The sequence below is a fragment of the Hyla sarda genome, chromosome 9 (assembly GCF_029499605.1).
Source record: "Hyla sarda isolate aHylSar1 chromosome 9, aHylSar1.hap1, whole genome shotgun sequence".
In the NCBI taxonomy this organism is placed as follows: domain Eukaryota; kingdom Metazoa; phylum Chordata; class Amphibia; order Anura; family Hylidae; genus Hyla; species Hyla sarda.
The window spans coordinates 169,412,185-169,434,257 of NC_079197.1; the positions used below are offsets into that span (position 1 = coordinate 169,412,185).

A 22,073-nucleotide genomic window follows, 5' to 3' on the forward strand; every position below is an offset into this window, starting at 1 on the left:
GTCCTGCAACCACGCTTCTACTGCAAGTTAACCCCTGCACTTGTAGTGAAAGTCAAAGCTACAAGGTAGGAACTAAATCAGTGGGGAAACTACAGAAGTCCAAGTCCAGTCAAGATAGTAAAGTCTATCAATTTACCAAATTCTGCATGGATTGCCCTAGTCAGTCCAAGTCCACTACAAGTCCCAGCAAGCCGATAAGATTCCCTAAGTTCACCCTACATCTCCTTGGTGCTGAACTGAGCTGTATAGACTGTAACACCTTGTCTGCCTCAGATCCCACCATGGCCACATTTTTTATAGGTGCATGATATGTGGAAGAAGCAGAGTACCTGTACAGAGTGTTGGTAAGGCCCTCATAAGACCTCCAGCCAAGGCAGTAGCCACATTCTAGAGATCCAGGTCGATCCACCACGATGCATAGACCAGTTGAGAGGCAAGAAACTAGTTATACATGTCAGGAGCGGCAAACCCACCATGACGTTTTGGCGCGTGGAGAAGAGCCCAACCGAGTCTATGAGGTTTGCCCTGCCAGTAGAAGGATCTCAGAATGCTACCCAATTGTTTGAAGAACCATTGAGGAGGTAACAGGGGAGACAAATGAAACAAGTACAAAAACTTCATGGGTAGATCGATCATTCAAAAAATATTAATCCTACCCGCCAATGAAAGAGGGAGGGATGCCCAGGACTGCAGATTCTCGTCAGTACCAACAAAGAGAGGTTCAAGGTTTAGAGAAAGGAACGGATGGCAGCCACCAAGCGTTCCACTGCAAGCACAAAGAGAAGAGAAGACAGCGGGCAACCCTGCCTCGTCCCACTGCCCAAGGGAAAGGGATCAGACACATCCAAGTTCGTGCAAATGCACGCCCTGGGATTATCATACAAAAGACGGACCAAGTAGGAGAATCGGGTGCAAAAGCCCAAGGCTCCCAGGACTGCCCACAAATAAGGCCACTCTATGGAGTCAAAGGCCTAATACACATCTAGGCTCACCACAAACCCAGAAGGAGCACCCTCCCCTGCTGCAGCAATGTGCAACTGAAGACATTTAACATTGATGTCAGTAGCCCTGCCCGGCATAATCCCCCTTTGTTCAGGATGAATGATAGAGGTAATCGCTCCATTAAGGTGGTTAGCCATGATCTTAGCCATAATTTGAATATCAATGTTTAGCAGGGAGTTGGCCCTGTAGGACCGGCAATGTCGGATCCTTGCCAGGTTTATGGAGCACCACTATCAAAGCCTCTCTCATAGAATTCGGGAGAGAGCCAGATTCAGCAGCAACCTGGAACAATTACATCAAAATGTGGACCAGCCTCTCCTCATTCATCCTATACCAGTCTCAAATTAACCCATCCAGGCCAGGAGTCTTCCTTGGGGGCAAATCTCTAATAGCCTGCGCTACTTCTTCAGCCGTGAAAAGGGCATCCAAGGCCGTGGCCTGAGGAAAGGAGTGAGGGGCAGATCAGTCAGAAAGGAAGCTTATTCCTGTTGGCAAGAGCAAGACCAAGACGAGAACAGGGAGGAATAAAACTCCCGAAGCACTTGATTGATAGCAGGAGGATCAGTGACCAGGGACCCATTCCCGTCCAGTATACAGAAAATCGAAGCAACCGGTCAACTTGCCCTCACCAAGTAGGCAAAAAACCTCCTGCTTTTATCCCCAAACTCAAACAGGGCTGCCTCACGATCCACCAAATTTTTTTTTTACTTCCACCTCCAGATATCCGTGAGGCCCAATGCCAGGCGCCATGTGGAGAACGAGCAGAAAGCTGTGTCTGCAGAAGTGGTGTGATTGAGCAGCGGATCAGGAACTACATTGAAATCTAGAAAAAGAACAGGGTCAGAAGAGAAGGAAGCCAGTATGTCAGAGAGCAGTTCAAATAGGGAAACCTGAAATGGGGGAGGAATATAAACAGACACCAGGGTGAAACTCAAAGACTGGGATACCAATAGTAATTTGGAGACCATGACCGAGACCCCCCATGCAAAATTAGTATAGGATGCATGGTAACCCTGTGCAATCAAGGCTCTCTTAAGAGCCAAAACCTTTTGCCCCATAAAATGGGTTTCCTGTACACAGATTAAATGTGGGGAATGTCGCTTAACAAAATCAAGACACAGGGCCCTCTTAAATTTAGAGTTCAACTCATGCACATTCCAACTTACCACTTTAAGGGTCCCCATGACGTCCAAAAGAAACCAAAGTACACAGGACAAGTCTCAGAACATACAACCAAAGAAGAGGTGAGCACAGAGCACAACACACCGCACACAACACATACAGAGACAAACAGGGCACACACACAAAAACACAAGCAACAAAAATCAATAATATTTCCCTTAAAACTCCCTGTCTTACACCAAAAACTAAAGTGCAGACCCAGACCCTAAAAACTAACTAAATATAGGGGTTGGACAAAACCTAAGTCCAGATGCGGGCAACCAATCAATCCCAAAGATAACTGGGCCAGCCCCCCAACTCGGCTGTCCCTACGGGGCACCGGAACCTAAGGAAGGCCTAAACCAAGATAACAACTTCCTCCCTAGTCAAGAAATAACTTCAATAGGTAGGGCAGTCCATGGCAAACAGGATCAGTCCGGAGCCGCCTCCACCCACTGCAGGGTCTAAACCAGAGAAGTGAAGAGTATCTGTAGCCCTTGGCTCTCAGCTTGGAGCAGACCTCAGTGAACTGTGTCCTCTGCTTGCAAAGCTCCACTGAAAAATCTGCATAGAAGGACATTCGGTGGTCGTGGAAGAGCACCTCTCCCTTTCCCCGGACAGCTCCCAGGATAGCATCCTGATCTCGGAAAAGGAGAAGAAGTTTAGTCAGGAAAGGCCGTAGGGCCCCTCCAGAAGGATTAGGCCTAGCTGGGACCCTATGGGCCCTTTCCACTGTGAAGAACGGAGAGAAAGTGTCCGCTGGGAGGATCTCCTTGAGCCAGGATTCCAGGAAAGCAACTGCATTGGCACCTTCAGTCCTCTGGCAGCCCAACCAGGCAGATGTTTTTGCAATGGAGGCAGTTTTTAAGGTAGTCAGCCCTCTCTGCTATGCCCTTGACCTACCACCAGAGCATAACTATTTGCTGAGGAATAAGGTGGACTGTATCCTCCACTGTAAAGACCCTCCTCTCCACCGTGCGTTCCCTCAGCTTTTGTGTCTCATAGTGAAGTCATGTCTCAATTCATCCACTTTAGAGACCATCATGGTTTGACAGGTAGAAATGGCTGCTAGAACTTCAGAGAATTTCTGATCAATAGTGAGGAAATCATATTCAGAATGCTCTGGAGACCGAGGCTGTGCAGGTCTCAGTGATCTTTTGAAGAAAGATGGAGGTGGCCCAGGCGACTCCCCTCCAGACCTCTCCACCGGCCTAGAAAACTGTCTGAGAGCCTTGGCATCATGAGCAGACACTTTGGATGTAATTGGAGTAGCTGCGGGATCCCACCTAGAAGGGCCACAGGACCTGGAATGCCCTGCATCAGAAGAGATGTCCTCATCAGAAGACTGTCTATGAGACTCAGAGGCAGCCTTAGCCTTTTTAGATTTACTGCAGGGACCCCCTCATGGCTGCAGCAGCATCCAGATCAGCCAGACACAGCACCAGCTGAAGTAGATATACAAGAGAGAAGCACAAATGTCCAGCGCAAGGTCCCCAACACAACAGGCCTTATGATGTAGCAAGGAATAACAGGACACAGTCCAGCAAATAGGCAGCTTTCCCCAGTATTAAAGAACAGGTAGCTACTGCACAGAATAAGGCACCGCTTTTCAGGAGGGACTGCCATAGGAGAGACAGGAGACCGGTGTAACTCACGGGCCACAGGCAGGAAAGCAGCAGCAGGCACACAGCAGCACACCAGGAACTCCAGTCGAGGAGGGCCAGGCAGGGGAGCAACACCACCGGTGGGGCACAAGAAGCAGAGCCCCACCACTGCAGGCACACCCAGGAACGACAGGGCTATTGTGGGCTAGGAGCACCCAGCAGCTTCAGAGCTGCGCACCAGGTTCCACAGGTCTTACCCTCACACAGGCAGCAGGGTTCCCAGGCTCATAGAAGGCCACGCCCGCAAAGCAATGGCCGCCCGTCTGAGAACTACAGGCTTCCCCCGGCTTTTTCAGGCTTCCACCAGGGACTGCACTCCAGCAGCAGAGACGTTGGCACCTCTGGCACCAGGATAAAGGACACCGGAGCGCAGCTAGCCACCTGCCCGACAGCGATCCCACCACAGTCCCCCAGCGGAGGACAGAGGGCCACCGCAGGAGAGACCGTACCGTCCCTGAGGCTCCCAGGGACCCGAGGACACAGGGTCAGGTAAGCAGGGGCCCAATAGGGTAAAAAAATCAGGGTGTTAGAGCAGGACAGCGGGAGCTTCAGGAAGCCGCGTCCGCTCAGCCCGCCATCTTGGCCAAACCCCCTTCTATTTAATAATCTTAATCCTTCCAGTACTTCAGCTGCTGTATGCTTTAAAGGAAGTTGTTTAGTTCTTTTCAGTCTGACCACAGTGCTCTCTGCTGACACCTCTGTCCATGTAAGGAACTGTCCAGAGCAGAAACAAATCCCCATAAGAAACCTCTGATAAGTACTGGAAGGATTAAGATTTTTAAATAGAAGTAATTCACAAATCTGTAGAACTTTCTGGCACCATTGGTTTAAAAAAATGTTTTCCCTCTGGGGAACCCCTTTAAGAAGGCATAACATTTCTGCTGTATGGTCTGTACCATCTATGTCGCTGGTAGTTGTGTGCAGTGGAGAGGGCTCAGCAGACGTTCTTACACATGGCAGGATCCTCTGACCCTGTCCTTGTGCTGCCTTCTATCTCTTCATCTAATGAACGATGGGGCTCACGTGACTGCGCTGACCTTGGCCACAGACCGAGAGGATGGATTCTGAGTCAAGGAGAGATGGAATGATGGATAAGACAAAGGGAATGGGCTCTGTGTAATATAAGACTATACAGTCGGGGCCAGAAATATTTGGACAATGACAATTTTTATAATTTATCCTCCATACAGCAACACTGAAGCAGCCATCAATACGTGATTAAAGGGGAGACTTTCAGCTTTACTTCAAGGGGTTTCACAGAAATCATGAGTTAAAGGGGTACTGCAGACAAAATTAACTTATCCTTATCCACAGAATAGGGGAAAAGTAGCTGATCGCAGGGGGTCTGCCAGTGGGACCCCCACAATCTTCAGAACGGGACCCCAAAGCATGTGATGTCTACCACACATGCTACTCAATGAGAGCTGGGGCCCGTTCCAGAGATCGCGTGGGGTCTCAGCGGTCGGATCCCCTTCGATCAGCTACTTATCCTCTATCCCAGTGGTCTCCAAACTGCAGATCTCCAGATGTTGCAAAACTACAACTCCCAGCATGCTGGGAGATGTAGTTTTGCAACATCTGGAGGTCCGCAGGTTGGAGACCACTGCTCTATCCTGTAGGTACTGCAGCCAAAATTAACTTATCCTTATCCACAGAATAGGGGAAAAGTAGCTGATCGCAAGGGGTCTGCCAGTGGGACCCCCACAATCTTCAGAACGGGACCCCAAAGCATGTGATGTCACACATGCTGCTCAATGAGAGCTGGGGCCCTTTCCAGAGATCGCGTGGGGTCTCAGCGGTCGGACCTCCTTCGATCAGCTACTTATTCTCTATCCCAGTGGTCTCCAACCTGCGGACCTCCAGATGTTGCAAAACTACAACTCCCAGCATGCCAGGACGGCCAACGGTTGTTCCCTTTTAACCGTTTAGGAAAGGTATTAAGCAGTATCATGCTGGGGGGGGGGGGGGGGGTATGGGATACCGGGGTGCTGTCAGGGGATTGAGAAAACATGGTAGAGAGTAAAAGAAATTTTTATTCTCAAGATTTTGCATTAACCAAATAAGAATGATAACAGGTGAACAGGGCCACCGATCAGCCTGTGGTATCATTTTAATCAGTGTCACCCGCACTACAGGTCCAACCACTGAATGCTGTGAGCAACACAATTCTAACATCTTTCCAAAATATCCTTATTAACTTAAAATTAAATAAAACAGAACATTAATTTAACCTTTATCCAGTATTATTCCGCTCATTTTGTGATTCCCTGGAATCTCCCTGCATACTGCAGGTCTTCTGCTGAGATGGTGTCCCTCTTGTCGAGGAGACAGGACACATAAGCAACTGAAAGATCATGTCGAGGAAGATTCGGCCCGTGGTATCATTTTGATCAGTGTCACCCGCACTACAGGTTGGTCCGGGAGACACTGATTACTGATTCCCTTTAAAGTATAAACATATAAGATCAGACAAACCACTGAATGCTGTGAGCAACACAATTCTTACATCTTTCCAAAATATCCTTTTTAAAGGGGTACTCCGGTGAAAAACTTTTTTTCTTTTAAATCAACTGGTGCCAGAAAGTTAAACAGATTTGTAAATTACTTCTATTAAAAAATCTTAATCCTTCCTGTACTTATTAGCTGCTGAATACTACAGAGGAAATTCTTTTCCGTTTGAAACACAGAGCTCTCTGCTGACATCATGACCACAGTGCTCTCTGCTGACATCTCTGTAAATTTTAGGAACTGTCCAGAGTGAAAGGAAATCCCCATAGCAAACATATGCTGCTCTGGACAGTTCCTAAAATAGACAGAGATGTCAGCAGAGAGCACTGTGCTCATGATGTCAGCAGAGAGCTCTGTGTTTCAAAAAGAAAAGAATTTCCGCTGTAAAGTTCAGCAGCTAATAAGTACAGGAAGGATTAAGATTTTTTTAAAGGAAGTAATTTATACATCTGTTTAACTTTCTGGCACCAGCTGATTTAAAAAAAAAAAAGTTTTTCACCGGAGAACCCCTTTAACTTAAAATTAAATAAAACAGAACATTAATTTAACCTTTATCCAGTATTATTCCGCTCATTTTGTGATTCCCCGGAATCTCCCTGCATACTGCAGGTCTTCTGCTGAGATGGTGTCCCTCTTGTCGAGGAGACAGGACACATAAGCAACTGAAAGATCATGTCGAGGAAGATTCGGCCCGTGGTATCATTTTAATCAGTGTCACCCGCACTACAGGTCGGTGCGGGTAACACTGATTACTGATTCCCTTTAAGGTATAAACATATAAGATCAGACAAACCACTGAATGCTGTGAGCAACACAATTCTTACATCTTTCCAAAATATCCTTATTAACTTAAAATTAAATAAAACTGAACATTAATTGAACATTTATCCAGTATTATTCCGCTCATTTTGTGATTCCTCGGAATCTCCCTGCATACTGTTTGTCTTCTGCTGAGATGGTGTCCCTCTTGTCGAGCAGACAGGACACGTAAGCAACTGAAGGATCCTGGTGACGAAAACTTCAGATACCTGAGGATACAGAGAAACATCACAACGTTAACATCTTCTTAAAGCAACAGCACTGTTATTTTAAAAATCTTAATCCTTTCAGTACTTATCAGCTGCTGCATGCTCCAGAGAAAGTTATGTAGATCTTTTCAGTCTGACCACAAGGCTCTCTGCTGCCACCTCTGTCCGTGTCAGGAACTGTCTGGAGAAGGATCAAATCCCCATAGCATACCTCTCGTCAGAGGTGGCAGCAGAGAGCACTGTGGTCAGACTGGAAAGAACTACACAACTTCCTCTGGAGCACACAGCAGCTGATAAGAACTGTAAGGGTGAAAATTTTTAAAATAAAAGTAATTTGCAAATCTGTATAACTTTCTGACACCAGTTTATTTGAAAACATTTGGCTTCCACTGGTGTTCCCTTTTAACACTACATCGAGAGCTGAGGACATTCCATACACAGCAGGAGTCAGCATGACATACCCGTCACCAGCCAAGATCAGAGATGACTGATACCGGACGTTTAACTTCCTAGGATCAGTGTTTCCCAACCAGGGTGCCTCCAGCTATTGCAAAGCTACAATTCCCAGCATGCCAGGAAAGCCACCAGCTGTCCAGGAATGCTGGGAGTTGTAGTTTTGCAACAGCTGGAGGCACCCTGGTTGGGAAACACTGATCCTAGGAAGTTAAATTCCTTACTGAATTTCCCCAGTGTGAACAGACTCTTAACCCCTTAAGGACAATGGATGTACATCTCGGAGCCTTGGTACACAACACATCAGGATATACATTTACATCCTAAGTGGTAACACAGAGTAATGTTATGTAATACAGACACACAGGATATGTATAATTAATGACATAAAAATGCATAATGCACCCAGATAGAAATGTCGGATTGCTGCAGAACTCAGCATCCAGTTATGTCATAGGTAGATATGTAAATGATTACAGGTTGGTCTGATTAGACGCTGCGTCTCGCCACAATAGGGCGTAAAAAAAAAATTGCTTCCCTCACTGACCTATAAAAAGGCTCTTAGGGTGCATTCACACCACGTTTGTGAGATCCGGCTGATATACGGGAGCGCCTGGTTTTGAAACTTCCCAGCCGGATCTTACAAACGTGTTGTGAATGCACCCTTAGAGGCTACTTTTTGGTAGTGTACCTCCTGATGAGAGATAATTGACTGCTAGACATTCCTCTACGATGCACCTGAAGACATTTTGCCCAGCTGACAGACTGAGAAGGGGCACATCATTGGAGAGGAGCAGCAGGGTTGTTGGTTTCCATGAACTGCCCTTCATCTAGGCCGTTCTGACCAAGATGTTAGGAACAGAGAACAGTCTGCAGATGGTACAGACAGACCAACAGTAGAGGGACCAACAAGACCGAGCAGCTACAACAGTTTCCTTGTCCGCCATTCAGACACAGGTGGCATCTTCATTACACACACTCCCTTCCCCGTCTCTCCATTACACCCCCCCCCCCCGTCTCTCCATTACACCCCCCCCCCCCCCGTCTCTCCATTACACCCCCCCCCCCCCCCGTCTCTCCATTACACCCCCCCCCCCGTCTCTCCATTACACCCCCCCCCCCGTCTCTCCATTACACACACACCCCCGTCTCTCCATTACACACACACCCCCGTCTCTCCATTACACACACACCCCCGTCTCTCCATTACACACACACCCCCGTCTCTCCATTACACACACCCCCGTCTCTCCATTACACACACACCCCCGTCTCTCCATTACACACACACCCCCGTCTCTCCATTACACCCCCCCCCCCGTCTCTCCATTACACCCCCCCCCCCGTCTCTCCATTACACACACACCCCCGTCTCTCCATTACACACACCCCCGTCTCTCCATTACACACACCCCCGTCTCTCCATTCCACACACCCCCGTCTCTCCATTCCACACAACCCCCCTCTCTCCATTCCACACCCCCCCTCTCTCCATTCCACACCCCCCCTCTCTCCATTCCACACCCCCCCCTCTCTCCATTCCACACCCCCCCCTCTCTCCATTACACACCCCCCTCTCTCCATTACACACCCCCCTCTCTCCATTACACACCCCCGTCTCTCCATTACACACCCCCGTCTCTCCATTACACACCCCCGTCTCTCCATTACACAACCCCGTCTCTCCATTACACAACCCCGTCTCTCCATTACACAACCCCGTCTCTCCATTACACAACCCCGTCTCTCCATTACACACACCCCCGTCTCTCCATTACACCCCCCCCCCTTCTCTCCATTACACCCCCCCCTCTCTCCATTACACCCCCCCCTCTCTCCATTACACCCCCCCTCTCTCCATTACACCCCCCCTCTCTCCATTACACCCCCCCTCTCTCCATTACACACCCCCCCTCTCTCCATTACACACCCCCCCTCTCTCCATTACACACCCCCCGTCTCTCCATTACACAACCCCGTCTCTCCATTACACAACCCCGTCTCTCCATTACACAACCCCGTCTCTCCATTACACACCCCCATCTCTCCATTACACACCCCCCATCTCTTCATTACACCCCCCCATTTCTCCATTACACACCCCCGTCTCTCCATTACACACACACGTCTCTGCCCAGAACATTTCCAGCAGGTTACTAGAGCCTCCTTTCAGTTGTACAGTTTCCTCTAATAAACATTCCCTTTTCCTCCAATATTCTAATCCCCTATATACATCATCACTACAAGGTTTAAAATAAATAAATAAGAAAAATAAGAAAAAAATTAAGAAAAAGAAAGCGCAGCAGGTCCCAGCATTACATGGATGGCCCAATGAATAAAGGGCAAGATACTGACCTCATAAAGACACTCAACAGCCTTTGATTGCCAAAAGCGAATTCTATCTTTACAACAATCCAAAAGAACTTCTATTAACTGCAAGAATTAAAGGACAAAAGTCTTAACCCATAGATCACATATGATGGAAGACTCCAAGAAGCAGCCGCAGAAAACCTGTCCACTTACCAATTCCATAATTGGGAATTTCGATTTATACAGATTGATTAATTCTTGGCACTCGCTTTCTTCCATCAGTGCTCGGGCTCTCGGGGTAAAGCGCCTTCTCTGTTCCATGCTTTTCCTGTGCCAAGTTGTTCGAGTTCCTATAAAGAAATAAATCACAGTTTGAAATGAAACCTTAAAATGAAGATCATTGTATACAGTTCTGCTGCCATTAGGCCGTATACATCAGTCTTTATACGGCTCCCTCTAGTGGTGGCCCTGGGATAAAGAAATGTGAGTGTTTTAACAGATTACATGCTTGCCAAGAAATACTTAGAGCGGAGAAATAGTGAGCCAAACAGAAGGCCTTTTTCTATATCAGTGTTTCCCAACTAGGGTGCCTCCAGCTGCTGCTTAAACTACAACTCTCAGCATGCCCGGACAGCCAAAGGCTGTCTAGGCATGCTGGGAGTTGTAGTTTGAGCAACAGCTGGAGGCAGCCTGGTTGGGAAACACTGATCTTTTGAATTTATTCCTGTGTGATTCTAGCCTTTCCTGCGAGGAATAGCTTAATGTAGCAGCAACTTACCCTTGGTTTTGGGTGGATGGAGAATCCCTAGGGGCCTCTTCACTGGCTGCTTGGACTTGCGGGATGAGGTTTTCTGAGTTTTCATGATAGACACACTCCTAAGAAACAATAGGTGCCACAGTGAGAATCAGGGACAGTTGAACTTGTGCAAATGTTCCCTATACCCATCAGGATACTTGCAGACCATATTAAAATAAATAAAATTACAGATTCATCTCACCTTCACTACAATCCCTGCACTGAGGCCTCTTTATTGTTTTCTCAGTTATCTGGAGTGGTGCAGGACCTCCAGCGTGGCTCCAGCTTGCAGGAGAAGGTCCTGCACCACTAACAGTGCGAAGGATGAAGACCTCAACGTGGGAGCGGAGGGAAAGGAAGTGGGATTTTTTAATTATTTTCTTTAGGAGGAAACTTGTTGGGAGAAATGAATGGGGAATTAATGGGAGCATCAACCTAATAGGAGGTTCACTACGTACCTGATTACCTAACTACCGAGGGCTTCTACTTAAAAAAAAGGAAGGTTCCCTGCCTACTTATCTTCTGGAGACTTCTAATATATCAGAAGGGGGGGGGGGGGAGATACCATACATACTTGGGGCTTTTTCCTAATAGGGGGATTCCCTACCTACCCACCTACCTCTTGGGGGTTTCTACCTAACAGGGGAGGAGGATTACCTACCTACTGAGGGTTTCTACCTACTAGAGATTCCCTATCTATATTTTGGGGGCTTCTATCTAATAGGGGTGATTCCTCACTGAACAGCTGAGAGGACGGGGAAGGGTCCTACCTGCCTCATCTCCGTCTGATCAGCGATCTGCTTCTCCATTCCTGCTCAGCAACCTGGAGCAGCAGAGCACCAATAACACTGATCAATGCTATGCTACAGCATAGCAATGTACAGTGTATGCAATCAGAAGATTGGGACTAAAAAATGGTGTAAAAAAAAAAAAAAATTTTCATAAATGTGAATTAACCCCCCACATACTAAAAGTTAAAATCACCCCCCTTTTCCCAAATTCCATATAAAAAATATGTAAACATAAAAATAAACGTACCGTATATACTCGAGTATAAGCCGACCCGAGTATAAGCCGAGACCCCTAATTTTAACCCAAAATCCCAGGAAAAGTTATTGACTCGAGTATAAGCCTAGGGTGGGAAATACCTCATCCCCCCCTGTCATCATCCAGACCCGTCATTAACATCCTCATCATCATCCCCTTGTCATCATCCCACACATCCCCCCTTCATCATCCCCTTATCATCCCACACATCCCCCCTTCATCATCCCCTTATCATCCCACACATCCCCCCTTCATCATCCCCTTATCATCCCACACATCCCCCCTTCATCATCCCCTTATCATCCCACACATCCCCCCTTCATCATCCCCTTATCATCCCACACATCCCCCCTTCATCATCCCCTTATCATCCCACACATCCCCCCTTCATCATCCCCTTATCATCCCACACCCCCCCCCCCTTCATCATCCCCACACCCCCCCTTCATCATCCTCTTCTCATCATTCGCCCTCAGTGGTCTTCAACCTGCGGACCTCCAGAGGTTTCAAAACTACAACTCCCAGCAAGCCCGGGCAGCCATCGGCTGTCCGGGCTTGCTGGGAGTTGTAGTTTTGAAACCTCCGGAGGTCCGCAGGTTGAAGACCACTGCGGCCTTCAACATCATCCAGCCCCCCTCTCACCCCCTTTAGTTCTGAGTACTCACCTCCGCTCGGCGCTGGTCCGGTCCTGCAGGACTGTCCGGTGAGGAGGTGGTCCGGTGGGGAGGTGGTCCGGTGGGGAGGTGGTCCGGGCTGCTATCTTCACCGGGGGCGCCTCTTCTCCGCGCTTCCGGCCCGGAATAGAGCCGTTGCCTTGGCAATGACGCAGAATTACGTTCGCAATGAACGCACCTCTGCGTCGTTGTCACGGCAACGTGACTATTCTGAGGCCGGGCCCGAAGCGCTTAGAAGAGGCCTCCCCGGTGAAGATAGCAGCCCGGAACCAGTATCCCACCGGACCACCTCCTCACCGGACAGTCCTGCAGGACCGGACCAGCGCCGAGCGGAGGTGAGTACTCAGAACTAAAGGGGGTGAGAGGGGGCTGGATGATGTTGAAGGCCGCAGTGGTCTTCAACCTGCGGACCTCCGGAGGTTTCAAAACTACAACTCCCAGCAAGCCCGGACAGCCGATGGCTGCCCGGGCTTGCTGTGAGTTGTAGTTTTGAAACCTCTGGAGGTCCGCAGGTTGAAGACCACTGCGGGTGGGGGGGTTCACTCGAGTATAAGCCGAGGGGGGTGTTTTCAGCACGAAAAATCGTGCTGAAAAACTCGGCCTATACTCGAGTATATACGGTATGTGGTATCGCCTTGTGTGTAAATGTCCGAACTATAAAAATATATAGTTAATTAAACTGCACGGACAATGGTGTATAAGTAAAAAAAATTCCAAAGTCCAAAAAGGAGATTTTTTTATGCTTACCGTTAAATCTCTTTCTCGAAGGATCCATTGGGGGACACAGACCATGGGGTGTATGCTGCTGTCACTAGGAGGCTCGACACTATGGCAACAAGAAAAGTCGGCTCCTCCCAGCAGGATATACCCATCCACAGGCACCTGAGGTAATCAGTTTTAGTACCAAAGCAATAGGAGAAGACCGACAAGTCAAGAGAAAACCACAAACTGTCCGGACAATCAGAAGAAAAGGCAACTGAACACACCTTCGGACAGATAACTGAAATAGGAAAACCAGAAAAAAGGGTGGGAGCTGTGTCCCCCAATAGATGCTTCAAGAAAGAGATTTTACGGTAAGCTTAAAAAATCTCCTTTTCTCTATCCGCTCCATTGGGGACACAGACCATGGGACGTACCAAATCCGTCCCTTGGGTGGGTAAGGAATCAGACAGGTGGACGGTTGGACCACCACTGTCTGCAACATCTTACAGCCCATCAACTGATGCGAAGGCATGAATCTGGTAGCACCCTGAGAAAGTGTATAAAGACGACAACGCGGACGCCTTACAGAACTGCAAGGCCGAAGCCACGTAGCGGAGGGCCCAGAATGCCCCGAAAAAAGGGTGGAATGAGCCAAACCCCTGAAGGGTGGGAACTTCCCCTTGCAGCGATAAGCTCCCAAAAAGAGCAGACCTGATCCACCGAAAAATGGTGGTCGTAAAAGCAGGTTGTCCTATACAACGACCTTCCGGAAAAACAAAAAACACTGCCGAAAGGAAAGAGTGACTGATAAGTCCGAACAGCCCTCACCACAACCAGGTTGTGTAACAAACGCTTCCAGGGATGAGAAGGGGCCTGACAAAAGGACGGTAGGACGATGTTCTCATTGAGATGAAAAAGTCAAAAACCATCTCAGGTAAGATGGTAAACAACTTTTCCTGGTATACCACCAGGAAGGGAGAACGGCAGGAGAGAGCTACCAGCTCTGACACCCTCCTAACAGAGGTAAGAGCAATAAGGAACGCCACCTTCGGGGGAAGGAGGCGAAGAGAAATGTCCCTGAGAGGGTCAAAAGGGGCGTCTTGCAGAGCACCTAAGACAAAGTGTAAGTCGCCAAGGGAAAAAAGGGGACTGATAAGGAGGGGCAGCTTGTGCCACACCCTGAACTAGGTTCGGACATGATAATTGAACGCCAAAGAACGTTGAAAAAGAATGGAAACGGCCGAACCTTTGACCCCTTAGGGAGCTGAAAGCCAACCACGACCGGAGAAAAAGGCTGAGTTTCACACCAACAGAAATACAGTGGTCCCTCAACATACGATGGTAATTCGTTCCAAACGAGCCATCGTTTGTCGAATCCATCGTATGTTGAGGGATTCGTTCAATGTAAAGTATAGGAAGCTGTACTCACCTGTCCCCGCCGCTCCTGATGGTGACCCCGGGCTCCGCTGTCTTCTCCGGTCCTCTGCTATCTTCCGCAAGGCCTTACTGGGCCTGCGTAGCGACGTCATTACGCCGCTGCGTACGCCATTCCTATTGGATGAAGTGTGCAGCAGCGTATTGACGTCATCGGAGAGGGCCGAGAAGACACCAGAAGACCAGCGCTGGACCCGGAGGGCCCCCTCGGAGCATCGTGGAGGGGTAAGTAATACTTACCGCACCACACGGTGAACATTAAGCTGCTATCCGGCAGCAGCTTAAGCATTTTGCGCTGCCGGATAGCACTTAAAGCGATGGCCCCGACATAAAAAAGCATCGTATGTCGATGCTAACATTGACATGCGATGGCCTATGAGAGGCCATCGTATGTCGATTTGATCATATGTCGGGGCCATCGTAGGTCGGGGGTCACTGTAAGACCGCCAGGTATGGTGGTAAATCTTTGCAGAGGAAGGCTTGTGAGCCCTCAGCATGGTGTAAACCACTTGGGAAGAGAAACCGCGGGTCCTCAGAACCGCTGTCTCAACCGCCACGACGTCAAAAGCAGAGACGGTAAATAGGGGTGGCACAGGAAACCTGATATAGGAGGTCAGGACGATAGGGAAGGTGCAGAGGTAAGTAGTACAGGAGCCTGCCAACGACGATGTACCATGCCCGCCGGGGCCAGTCACGAGAATGGAGGGAACGCCCTCTGCTGTGAGTTTCCTCAGGACCCCGAAAAGAGAGGAAGGGGAGGAAACAGATAAGGTAGGGCAAAGCCCGACCAATAAGCAGATAAGGTAGGGCAAAGCCAGACAGAGAAGAGGAACGCTTGATTGTGGCGAGAAGTGCAGAGGTCCACGCCTGGAGTGCCCCAGAGGTTGCAGATCACTGCAAACACCTCCGGATGTAGGGCCCACTCGCCTTGGACGGCTGAGAAATACCACATCCCAGAAACACCCGGAAAGAAAAGCGCTGAGATGGCCGGAAACCTGAGTTCCGCCCAGAAGGGAATTTCCCAAGAAGCAAGCAAAGAAAGGATTGCCCTAGGCCCCAACATGTTGAAGGGCAAAAGGGCTTCTCGAGGGACCAAGGCCCCAGACCGGCCGGTCCTTGAAAACACCTCCCCAGCCCGACAGACTGGCAGGGAGGGGCAGGAAGGAGCGCCTCCAAAAAAGCAGGTGGGAAACGAAGCCACCATAGAAGGGACCGACAAGACTGTCGTGTGACAATGGAGACCTGTCCCACAGGAAGAGAATCACCAATTGAAGAGGTCGGTGATGAAACTGGTCAAAAGGCACGGCCTCCACTAACCTACCCAGGACATGCATGCAAAAGCGAATGGAAACTGGAGCAGGGTGCCGAAGTCATCGGACTCTTGATAAGAGAGTCAGCCGATTGGTCGGCGGAGTTGAAATCGGGCAGAGGCCGCGTCGAACTGGAGCCCCAGGAAATCGGTTGGACTTGTCCCGAATGACCATCCAACCGAAGAGAGACAAGGTCTGGAGGTTGAGACTAAGACTCTCCAGGATCTGGGCCCTGGCTGGAGCTCTGATCAGAAGTTCGTCCAAGTAAGGAATCACGGAAACAACTGTTGTCCGTCAAAAGGGCTATCACAGGTGCCAGGACTTTGTTAAAGGTCCGCGGAGAAGTGGCCAGACCGAAATGGAGAGCCACAATAGAAAATGACCGCCCGGAACTGCAAAGCGGTGCTACTGCTGATGACCGGAACAATGAGATGTGGAGGCAGGCATCCTTGATGTCCACCGAGGAACGAAAATTCCCCATGAACCAGGGACGCCAGCACCGAACGGAGAGACTCCATTCGGGATGGGAAGCAGAAGATGCTGGCTGAGTTACTCGAGAACCAAGATTGGGTGAATAGAAACGCCTTTCTTGGGGGACCACAAAGAGGTTGGAATAAACCTTGAAAACGTTCCCCTGAAGGAACCGGGACAATGAATGTGCGTGGTCCAGGCATCCCGGAAGAGTAAGAGGCGACCAACCACCCGAGAAAGGTCGGCGGGTGGGGGCGACCCATCAGATCCTGATGGTGCCTGATGGGGCCGCAAAACGGCCTGAACGGATAGCCGACCTCCAGGGAGGACAGGTCCGGAAGGAGGGAGCCCTCTTCCCGTGAAGGCACCCTGCTGGACCCTTTGTTGGTACCCTGTGGTGGCACCAAAGGTCCGCAGAACCCGAAGGAGGACTTACAACGGAAAGCGGTTCTGTGAGCCGTATCCAGAGGCAATAAAGAACTCTTTTCCGCACAATGCCTCACTTCCTGAAGGCGGCGTCCACATTCCAGGCTTTAAGCCACATGGAGGGACGGTGGCTACCAGGTAGCTTGTGGCAAAGGCAGCACAGTGGCTGTGCATGGAACAGAAAATCTCCAGCTGCGGAGCATCGGGAGCTAGATTAAATAAATCCTCCAGAGGTATCTTGAAGACTACCCTGGCGGAGATGGGAGACCATACTGAAAGGGCCCTTGACCCCCAGGCAAAAGCAGGAAGATCCTGCTGTCTCAAAGGCAAAGTTTGCCAAAGTCTCCACCTTCAAGTCGGTTGGATCCTTGAAGGCAGCCGCATCAGCCAAAGGCCCGGTAGGCGCCTTAGAGAGGCAGGAGACCGGCAGATCCACAGTTGGAGAGGAGTTCCACGGTGAAGGGATACCACGCTTGAACCTTCTATGTTTCCTGAAACTTCTTGTCAGTGTGCCTCCAGGCGGATATCAGCGGGGCGTAAAATTCAGCGTGAGAGCTGAAGGTCTTGGGTGCTGGGCGGGCCTGAAGAAAAGGAGACTTCTGGAGCCACGTCCGAAGTTCCAGGGTCCTTTAGATGGAAGGTGTCTCTTATGGCCACAACCAATGAGTACACCACATCAGGCATCCGTGCGTTCCTTTAAGACGGAGGCCGAATCAGAAACCTCATCCGCAAGTTCTCCAGGTGAATGGGAACGAGGTGAGGCAGCCCTGGAAGAGGTCGGGCACGATCAGAGGAAACTTCTGGACCACGTCCGAAGTTCCTGGCTCCTTAACTGGAAGGTGTCTCTTATGGCCGAAACCAATGAGTACACCACATCAGGCATATCCGTGTGGTCCTCTGAATCAGAGGCCGAATCGGAAACTTCATCCACAAGTTCTCCAGGTGAATGGGAACAAGGTGAGGCTGCCCTGGAAGAGTGGGAGACTGACCAGGTACGCAGGTCTGGAGAGCCAGAGCGGCGACCATGGGAGCATCCTCTAGGGGAGCGACGCTTGCTACAGGGTGGAGTAACAAAGCGATGCCTGTGAGGGGAGCGCCCGTGCCTGCCAGAAGACTCGAAGGATGAGTCAGATGAAAAACACCCCCATGACGCTGCAAGAGCATCAGTATAGGGGGAGAGTGGGACCCTCCGGAGGGCCGGGAGGGCCTCTCCAATGCAGTCACCACATAACGGGAGACCTGAGCCAAGTCGCATATAGACTGGGGGATGGAGAGAACCCAGGCTGGAGGGGCGGCCGAACCCACCGGATCTGGTAGACAACCGGGGTAGAATAGCAGGGGGGTCTGGGGGAGCAGTGGAGCAGGCAGAGCAAGTGTTTCAGCAGAACCAGACATTTTTGAGATACCGCTTTTACAGATGTAATGAGTGGCTAACCCTCCAGTTAACTGTTTAGAGGGAGCAAATGGGTTCAGCAGAACCAGGCATTTTGGAATTACAGCTTTTACAGACAAAATGATGAACTAACGCTCCAGTTGTCTGTGCAGCCCAAGTCTGTGACCCCCAGGGCAGCTGCTGTGAGGAGAACTCCGTTCTAGTGTAGATAAAGAAGGGAGAAATGCCGGCCAATAGCAAAAGAGGGGCGGGTCAGGAGCAGGGGCACTGCTGATTGTCCCCTGCCTCTCACAACGCGCACACAGCGCTGATTGGAGGCTAATTCGCGCCTCTTAGAAGCCCCGACTACAGAGGGGGCAGAGCTATAGTGCCCTCAGCTTCTGACAAGAAGGTCACCAATGGCGCCCACGCCCGCTCCGCTCCCCGAGCGCACAGGTCATTCGCATATGCGCTTGCGGGGAAGCGAGCGAGCAAGACGCCGCTGGCAGCCGACTGCTGCCGAAAGCGAAAGTAAGCCGGCGCTTCATGCATCCGCATAGTAAAAACAATGCGGCTGTCAGCCGCTTAAAGAAACACACACACCACACACACATATCGTTCAGGAAAGTGAAAAGTATGAATAAAGCTGTGCCCCAGTCCAAAAATGCTCCTGCTCACCCCAGCAATAAATATAGAACAACCCCCTGTCCAGGCCAGCCCCTGAGAAAAAGTGGGCAAAAAGTGAGGGTCTCCAGAGGTTGCAAGGCTGTACCTAAGGAGAAAGGGAATATACTCACCTCAGTTAGAAGAACTTACCTAATGAAGTCTTCTATGAGGTCTTCAGTCAGCCTTCTGTCACCTGCATCACGCCGAGCTACCATGTGCGAGCGAGGCGAGCAGGGAAATAGGGGGACCCGGACCCATGAGGTACAACCCCAGGCGCTGACCGTTGGCGAGAGGGAGTTAACAACACATATACGCAACGTCTGTGCCCCCTCAATCGCAATGGGGAGACAGTGAGCCGCAGTTCCTGAATCCCCACCTGAAAACATGAAAGAAAAAGGAATAAAAAACTAACACATTCCTAACTAGAAAAATAATAAAACATAAGACCTGGTCTGGTGAACTCCAGACCATGTTCACCTCCTTAAGACACTAAGCTAAAACTGAGTAGCTCAGGTGCCTGTGGGTGGGTATACCCTGCTGGGAGGAGCCGACTTCTCTTGTTGCCATAGTGTAATACTTCCTAGAGACAGCAGTATACACCCATGGTCTGTGTCCCCCAATGGAGCCGATAGAGAAATCGCGTACTTTTGGTCATTTTGTATACCTTACAAAAACTAATAAAAAGTGGTTAAAAAGTCTTATCAAAACAAAACTGGTACCGATAAAAACTTCAGTTCATGCCGCAAAAAACGAGCCCTCATATATCCCCGTATGCAGAAAGTTGACAATTTTAAACATACTAATTTTGGTGCATGCAGTTACAATTTTTTTAAGTACTAAAATAACATAAAACGTATATAAATTAGTTATCATTGCGACCGTATGGGCCTACAGAATAAAGATAAAGTGTCATTTTCCCCGTAAAGGGCACTGTGTAGAATCGGAAATCCCCAACAGTTACAAAATGGCGGTTTTCTGTTTTTTTTTTCAATTTTGCCGCACAAATATTGTTTTTTTCTGGTTTCGCCGTAGATTTTGTGGTGAAATGATAGAGGTCATTACAAAGTAAAATTAGTGGTGCAAAAAAAAAAAAAAAAGCCTACATATGGGACTGTAGATGGAATATTAAAAGATTTATGATTTTTAGAAGTTGAGGTGGAAAAACAAAAGTGCAAAAACTAAAAATGGCGCGGTCCTATGAAATGTTATCAGTACATCACTTAAGAATAGGGAACAGTAAGCGGATACAAGCCCCAAACCTTTTGTCTACCTGCAATGTTTTCCTGTCCAGAAGATGTCCGGCCGGTCCTCCAACGCTGAGTACAGAAGGTGGAATACTATGATGGTGGAGTTATCAGACTGTAAGAAAGCACATGATAGGAATCATTACACTCGCTGTACTGATAATACTCTGTACATATGACAGATTTTTCCATTGATCTGTGTCCATAGATTTTGCAGCTGTTTTATAAGCAGATTAGCCCTAAACAATACAATGCCAATATATATCCTTGTTACCAAATGTGGTGGCAATACAGAAATAGGCCAAAAAACTAAAATAAATAAACCTGCTCTGTATGAACTACAACCCTCAGTATCCCTGACTGTATATCACACTTTGGGCGGGGGTGCACAGGAAAACAATAGGAGTTGTATGTAGAGCAAAATGCATTAAAACTAATGTGAAGTGGATTGGGAGCATTAGTGCAGATTGTTGCTTGAAACGTGAAATGCCATTGTGTGAACATACCCCAACAGATCCCAGTTACCAGTGCACGCTCCATGTCACCGGCAGATGTACAATGTGAGGACCCCAGCGACTACGGATACTTATATGTCATCTTCATGGACCCCCAAGTGTGACCCCCCCCCCCCCCCCCCCTAAAATCAGTGCATGCTGAGGGTTGTAGTTTACAACAGATGGCACTTGCTGCTAGATAAAATCCAGGTTCTAGACTAGACGGTTTAGGATTTAGCCCCAAATTGCATCTTACTTTGGCGCATTTATTATTGTGTCCTGGACACAGTTTGCTAAAAGGGGCGTGGCCAAAATTGCAATGGCCAAAATCGGGCTGGCACAAAAAGTGAGACACCATTTCAGTGTACGCTGCCTCTCTTTTATATCACATTGATAAATCTGTCCCATGGTCCAATGAGATATAGGGAAGACAGCAGGAACAAGAGTGACACCTGGTGGTCAATGCTTGTATTACGCCTGCATTCACTTCCAGGCAGTGGGAGAGAGAGGTGGATTGTGGTAAATATAAAAAACAAGTACCCTAAGCCCTGGGTTCTCAACCCGTGGAATGCGTACCCCAAGGGGTACGCCACGGGTTGAGCGGGGGTACGCGAAAGAGCTGTCAAATACCGGCCATGCATTGGCCAGTATTTGACAGCGCACATTTTTTTTTTGCCGCGGCGGCTCACTGTACAGTAGCGCGGCCCAAGCTACAGTGAGTGAGCTGCCTGGTTGCCGGGGAGACGTGTGACCTCCCCTTACGTTGAGCGGAGTTGCCGCATAACGCAGGAGGACGTCATATGTCAGTGCAGTCCCGCCAAACGGGTCGCACTGCATCAAGTGGCAGCGAACAGGGTCCCGCCGGAGGCAGGGTAATACGAAAAAACAACTGTGTGGGCCAGAGGGGGGTGAAGTGTATTGGACGAGGTGGGGGGGGGAGTGTATTGGACGAGGTGGGGGGGGGGGGGGGGAGTGTATTGGACGGAGCACAAGGCATTAAGATGGAGGGAGAGGGATAATGGCGGCGGGGGTGGGGGAAGTAATAATGAACAAGGCATTACATTTTAATGCCTTGTGCTTTGTTTCTCCCTCATCCCCCTCCGCAATTATCCCTCTCCCCCCTCCATCTTAATGCCTTTTGCTTTATTACTCCCCATCCCCCCTCCGCCATTATCCCTCTCCCCCCTCCATCTTAGTGCCTTGTGCTTTATTACTTGCCATCCCCCCTCCGCCATTATCCCTCTCCCCTTCCATCTTAATCCCCTTGCGCCATTCCCCCTTCCTATGATCTCCTTTTGCCATATCGGATAA

The 22,073-nt window shown here is 49.4% G+C and overlaps 1 protein-coding gene across 3 annotated transcripts in view; it reads right to left on the reverse strand.

The window, feature by feature from the left end:
* Positions 1-6,787: 6,787 nt before the first annotated feature.
* Positions 6,788-22,073, reverse strand: part of LOC130291056 (histone H3-like centromeric protein A) — a 36,027-nt gene continuing 20,741 nt past the window's right edge. For 2 of the 3 annotated variants that reach the window (XM_056539410.1, XM_056539409.1), the window contains exons 2-6: positions 20,295-20,383; positions 10,905-11,002; positions 10,340-10,476; positions 10,172-10,249; positions 6,788-7,363 (exon numbers count right to left, since the gene is read on the reverse strand). In XM_056539410.1, the coding sequence (XP_056395385.1) occupies positions 7,220-7,363; positions 10,172-10,249; positions 10,340-10,476; positions 10,905-10,989 (444 nt within the window). In that variant the 5' untranslated portion in view covers positions 10,990-11,002; positions 20,295-20,383 and the 3' untranslated portion in view covers positions 6,788-7,219. The remainder of the gene's footprint in view (positions 7,364-10,171; positions 10,250-10,339; positions 10,477-10,904; positions 11,003-20,294; positions 20,384-22,073) is intronic. The other variant, XM_056539411.1, reaches the window with a different exon arrangement.